At 33.8% G+C, this 6,000-nt stretch overlaps 1 protein-coding gene across 7 annotated transcripts in view; it reads right to left on the reverse strand.

Moving 5' to 3' along the window:
* Positions 1-5,236, reverse strand: part of LOC129002446 (dmX-like protein 2) — a 205,566-nt gene extending 200,330 nt beyond the window's left edge. For all 7 annotated transcript variants that reach the window (XM_054430251.1, XM_054430254.1, XM_054430249.1 and 4 more), the window contains exon 1: positions 4,989-5,236. In XM_054430251.1, coding sequence (XP_054286226.1) covers positions 4,989-5,075 — 87 coding nt within the window. In that variant the 5' untranslated portion in view covers positions 5,076-5,236. The remainder of the gene's footprint in view (positions 1-4,988) is intronic.
* Positions 5,237-6,000: the final 764 nt, after the last annotated feature.

Raw genomic sequence — 6,000 nt, forward strand, 5'->3', positions numbered from 1 at the left:
TGGTAGATTTTTTTACATCCCACACAATCACGGAGATATTGTCATTGTACCCTGTGATCATGGCAAAATTATTGCATTGCATAGCAACCGATTTTTCCATCGATTCTCGATTACTTTTTTTTTAGACCACAAAGTTGTGAACCTATGGGCTTGAAAAATGGTCAATGGACCCATACCTTTCAGAAGGTAATTAGGTATGTATTTAAAGCAGGGTGAGGTTTGATGTTTAGAGAGGGACAGCCTGGACCCAGGACAAAACTGCATACTTCAAGAACAAAAGGCCTTTAAGATAAATTTCCCAGAAAAATATTCGTTTTTCCTAAATGCATGAACCTTAAAGCAGAATTCCTTGTTCGACCAAAAGAGTGCATGCACTTTGCATTGATCTAATTAATTTAAAGTGTTTTTTGTAAAAAAATGTGTCCATGTCAATGTGTGTTTTGTATTTAATTTTAAATGTTTTGATGACAAATCGTAGAACAGGATAACCCTGAAGATGTGGCATTCACAAAAAAAAAAATGTTTCATAGCCAGACATCTTTTAAGGATATTGTAAGGTAGCTGTTGAATATTTTTTTTCTTTTTCATAGACCTTTTCTTTTCCCCTTGACCTGTATTTATCATATGTGTATATTTATCATATGTTATTATTTTAATCTGTTTACTTTTTCAATATATTAGCGAATTTCCCATAAGGGAATAAGCTATTACCGTAGGTCTCATGGTAAGACTTGGACCCGGGACCGATTTACTTTTTCATTTTGATGTCCCTAGAAGCAAAAAATACCATCCGTTCAAATGCATATATATATATATATATTTATTGTTGTAAACTTGTCCACTTATGAGGAGTACTAAGTAATTAATAAATGATGTATAAAATAACATGAGTACCCTTTTTCCTCCTTTTTTTATTTAATAAAATTACACAACATGTTTCATCTATAATGACATCTTCAATTATTAACCTAATTCCAAAAAAAATTATGTTATGATAGGCTACAGCTGTTAATTTTGTTAGCATGTGGAATGTTTAGTTGTTGTTGGTTTTTTAACACTTATAATTTTGTTAAATATAGGATTAGTGGTTTGTGTGTACTATATTTAAAATGTTGTCTCTATCTTCCTTGTAGTGTTTATACAGGGTGGTAATAAAGTCCGAAGACAGTTAAATATTTAAAAAAATAATGTAGATAGAGCTAAAATCATTGGTACAAAGTTACAAGGCATAAAACTATATTTTAACACATTTTCAGTGATCCAATAACTCTTCAGGGGGACGGCCCACAAGAAGTCGGAAGAAAATCTTAAATGGAAGCATAGGTCAAAGCATAGGCACATCAAAAAATTTCTTTTTTTGTAGAATACAATGCCGCAAACTGCACTTCTAAAGGTTGATCCTGCGCAAAATGGCAGATGTTCAAAGATTTTCAAAATTAGCCAATCTCTTTAAATTAAAACACAATTTTAAATCTTTAAGCAACTGTTATTTTTTAACGGATGTTCTTTTTGATGTGTGGTTTGCGACATTCTTCTTGGCTTAAAATGCCCTTTAAAATGATGCCCATATCAACATTATGCTTACCCTTAAGATTACCTACTGACTCATCATGGGCCATACCCTGTTAGATGATGAAAGTCAGCAAAAACCTTAAAAAATTAGTTTGTAGCATTAGGGTGGATACCCCTGTTTCTTATGGAGAATAAGTAAACTGCTGTAGTTTGCTTGTTTATGGATATATTTGGATCAAACCTGGCAAATCTTTTTATTTGTAACGTGCCTATATGTTTCGCAAGCTAGGGCTCAACCCGGCTTAGTACTTCGACGACACTTTCTACACTTAGTAAACCCGCAGATCGTGGCCTTAGACAAATAATCTGTTACAAAGGCGTGAGGAAATGCGGTGTGAGTAATGTAAACCGACAACTTGATGTTAAAACTCATTGTCGTGTGAAACAAACACAACATAACCTACAGTCAACATAACAACAAGCTCAAGTGTCTGACTATTTGGCGGCTGCAGACGACGGCGGCTGGCAAGCTTTTTTCGGGTTAGCAAAAAGCAGACGTCCAGGATCAGCTGAGCCCCCTACTTTGCTAGAGAGGGGAGCGAGAGGGATGATATGAGGAACCCTCAGACAGCGGATAGAAAAGTTTGTTCCTCACCAGCAACTACAACGACTATTTCAAGAAGTTGTCTTATATTGGTGAAGCATAATTAACTTGTGTGATACTTCAAATAATATTGCAAGTCCTGTATTTCAATAGATATAAGGTAAACCGAGTTAATTATTGCCAGGGTGTAAAGTACTAGTTTTTAAAATCAGTTTTACTAGAATTTATATTTTCACTCCTGTTAAACCAATGAACTTAGGCAAAGTTTAATTGATTACTAACGATTGTGAGTTAAACCCATAAGGAATACAATATTACGACGCCAGTGTATTTTGAATCCATTTTAGTAAGCCCAAAACAATTTTAATCTCATCATATACAAATTTATTATAGTAGTAGTCAGTAGTTACTATGACTAGTTGTCAGAGATCAGCACGCATGGCTTGTTGGAGTATGGGCCTTAGGAATGTGTTTTACGAGGTTTTATGGTTTGCCATAAAGCTTTTGGAGATTGATGTAAACCAGAAGTGGATAGTTCTTTTCGGTCTAAGTTACTTGTTGAGTAACAAGGCATTTCATAATCATTCTGTCTGGTAATTTAATCTCTGTTTAGTTAACAATTTTTACGGCTGTTTTAAGTTTTATTTACTGTAAGCCTGTAAAATTTTCTCTCCAGACACTTGATATATTACATTAATTATAAGTAATTAAAGTAGAAGACTCACTTTTTACCTGGAAATAACAGTGCAAAAATGTCTCCCAGGCCACGAATATTAACTAAGGTAACTTAAGATAATTTGTCGTTTTGATTTCCTTTATCTACCTTCTATTCTAGTCTGCTACTGCTTGCAGCATTACGGAATTACAGAATGGACTAACTGTTAGGCCTACTTGTAGAACTATACTGAACCTGCAATGAAAATGAAAATACGAAATTGAAGAGAAGAGAATACAAATAAGTCAATCAAGTCATTTAAAGTAAATATGCTACAAACATCTATGAAACAACACGGCACTGAATAACTTATTTCAGAATGATTTTATTTAGGGTAGGCATGTGTGGAAGGCAAGTCGGGCTTATGCGGATTTGTGACTGTAACTTATTAAGTGTTTTGAAGTTAGGTTAGATTAGGAAGGTAAAGTGTCTAGGTTATAGTGAATTGTGTTGATAATTTATATTACACACAGGCAGTTGTTGTGCCATTACAATGAAAAATTAAACTTGCAGCATTTTTGAAATCGTTATTTCGTTGTGTTTAAAACACTATTTTAATGGCATCAACAACTGCCTGCGTGTAATATAAATTATCAACCGGTTCACTATAACCTACACTTTAACTTACCTAATCTAACCTAGACCTTCAAAGGACTTAATGCAGTCACGTCCGACTTGTCTTCCACACATGCCTTTTCTGTCATCATAGGCCTACTTATATTTTATGTCACAGCAAGTTTGGTTTGGTTAGGTTAGTTTAGAATAGGCCTAGTTTAATTTAAAAAATAATACGTATTCATAGACTAATCAAGACGTGTTATTTAAGTCAATAACACAATCACTCATCCCCTGGTTATATAACCAAATGTAAAGCACAGTTCATTACTAATATATTTAATAATACTGCAGTACTCTCTGATATATATTTAACAAAGTGTTATGACACTAGCGCTCAAGTGTCACCAACATGAACTAAGTTAGACATGGAAAAAACTTTAGATTTTAGAATGGAATGAGAAGTCTACCATTGTTGGTTAGTGTATGTTTAATGGTAGTTGTTAGGCTTTAGAATTATGCCTACGTAAAAATCCTTGGCAAATATTTGATAGCCTATATCAACAATGCGATATCGTGTAATTTTTCGATGTCTACTTACAGTACCTATTTTTCACACTGAATCCAAAAATGCAATCAGTTTTTGTCGGAGAGATTCATAAGTGGCCGTAAAACGAAGGTTAAAATTACGAACCTATGGATCATTGAGCTATAACTTACTGATGGTAATATGGCGTGGTCTGGATGGGTCCATATGTGGACTGTGGACTTAGTGAGTAGGAGAGCAAACATCTGTTTATGCTAGACTTAATGCGGAATGAAATCAATTCGTTTTGAAACCAAATAATCAGTTCTTATTTAGGCTTGTGAGGAAGGTAGGTCGGGTTTTATGTGGATTCGTGACTGTATTAAGTGTTTAGAAGTGAGGTTAGATTAGGTAAGTTAAAGGATAGGTTATAATGAACCGACTCATTAATTTATGCTACTTCCAGACTGTTTTTGCACAATTGAAATAGTGGGTGAAACACAATGAAATAACAAAATCAAAAATGCGCAGCGTACACTATTTAGTAGACTTACAAAGGTAAATAAAACTTAAAACACCCGTAACTACGTTAATATTTGTGACGCGGAAATGTTTTTGCACCGTTATTTTCAGCTAAAAATCCAGTTTCTGGTGATATATAAATCTATATAGGTTCCCATGGTCACGTTCGTCGCAATAATTACCTAAATTTAAGTTCCCTAAGATTAACTAGGCCTATATTAAAGTAAATTAGGCTAGACAAATGAAGGCTAAATAAGAGAGGCGGCAGTCCCATGTAGGCTAAGTTAACATTGTATGGTTACATAACAACAATAGATATTATAACATACTGTGAGTAAAAAATCCGTACATCCTAAGTTAAAGGAACTTGTTTAGACAGTTTGGATAGAATTGACAGAATGACAGGTCAACTTAAATGGGATCAAGGCTGATCTCCAATGATAAGTTAATAAGATCTCTACAGTAGAGAATTAGATTTGTTTGTTTATAAGATTGAAATCCACCATCATATACATGTTGGCTTACATAATACAAACAAAATTGAATTCATTTACCGTGAAAGGAATTCCTTCTACACTTCCAACAGCAAAGCAGCGATCGCCAGCGTTGCAAGCTCCACTTAGAATTTGGTGACAGTTCATAGCGAAATATTAATTAACTTTCAAACGCACTAAACTAAGAACACTGAACAGTACGTACTACTATACACACACTCCGTATCATTATAAACAACTCTTAGAATACACTGTAGACTAAATATGACACGTAAAATAACCATCCTGATAAGGAGGCCATATTCTTCACCCTCAACTCAGTCAACTCAACTCAACAACTCAACCAACCTCTGCTACCTGCTAGTCTGCTGCTAGCAGCCAGTCAGCCAGTGCTAGTACTGCGTCTCATTTTCCTCTACCAGAAATTGATGAGAACCTTTTCTGTGAAGGAGTGGGGGATTGTTGGAGAGCCCCTCACGTCGATTTAAGAAAATCTTTAAATTAATTTGAGAAATTTTTAGTTATAAAATTAATTTTTTTTATTATAAAAATATTTTTGTATTATAAAATTATAAATTAATTTAACTGTAATGTCCTACCTAACCCACCAAACTTGCTTATAATATAAAAAAGATATAAGATAAAAATCGAATGAATGTTTACTTATAATTTTTAATTACAAAATTTATTTTGAAATTTTGTATTATAAAATTAAACTGTCATAACCTAACCGAACCAACCAAACTTGCTGATAATATAAAAAATATATAAAAAGAAAAAAATTGAATGAAGGTTTACTAATTTAAAAAAATAGGTAGTTCTGAGCATAAATAAAATTATAAATGCCACAAATTCTAACAAAATATGTACAGTTAAGAAGTATTTTGCATTCTAAGCAAAATCATGGAAAAAAGTTAGTGTCACCGGTGGGATTCAAACTGGAGACCTCCAGATTACCAGTCCGAGATGCTGTCCACTACGCCAAGAACACTGATGGAATCGTCATAATGGTCATATCGTCTCGTTACGGTTTTGGTGTTCCCTCAAGAGTCAAGAAAAGAGTGACGTCGAC

Source organism: Macrosteles quadrilineatus, unplaced genomic scaffold (genome assembly GCF_028750875.1).
Source record: "Macrosteles quadrilineatus isolate MER2022 unplaced genomic scaffold, UCM_ALF_1.0 Scaffold_9__3_contigs__length_116548681, whole genome shotgun sequence".
In the NCBI taxonomy this organism is placed as follows: domain Eukaryota; kingdom Metazoa; phylum Arthropoda; class Insecta; order Hemiptera; family Cicadellidae; genus Macrosteles; species Macrosteles quadrilineatus.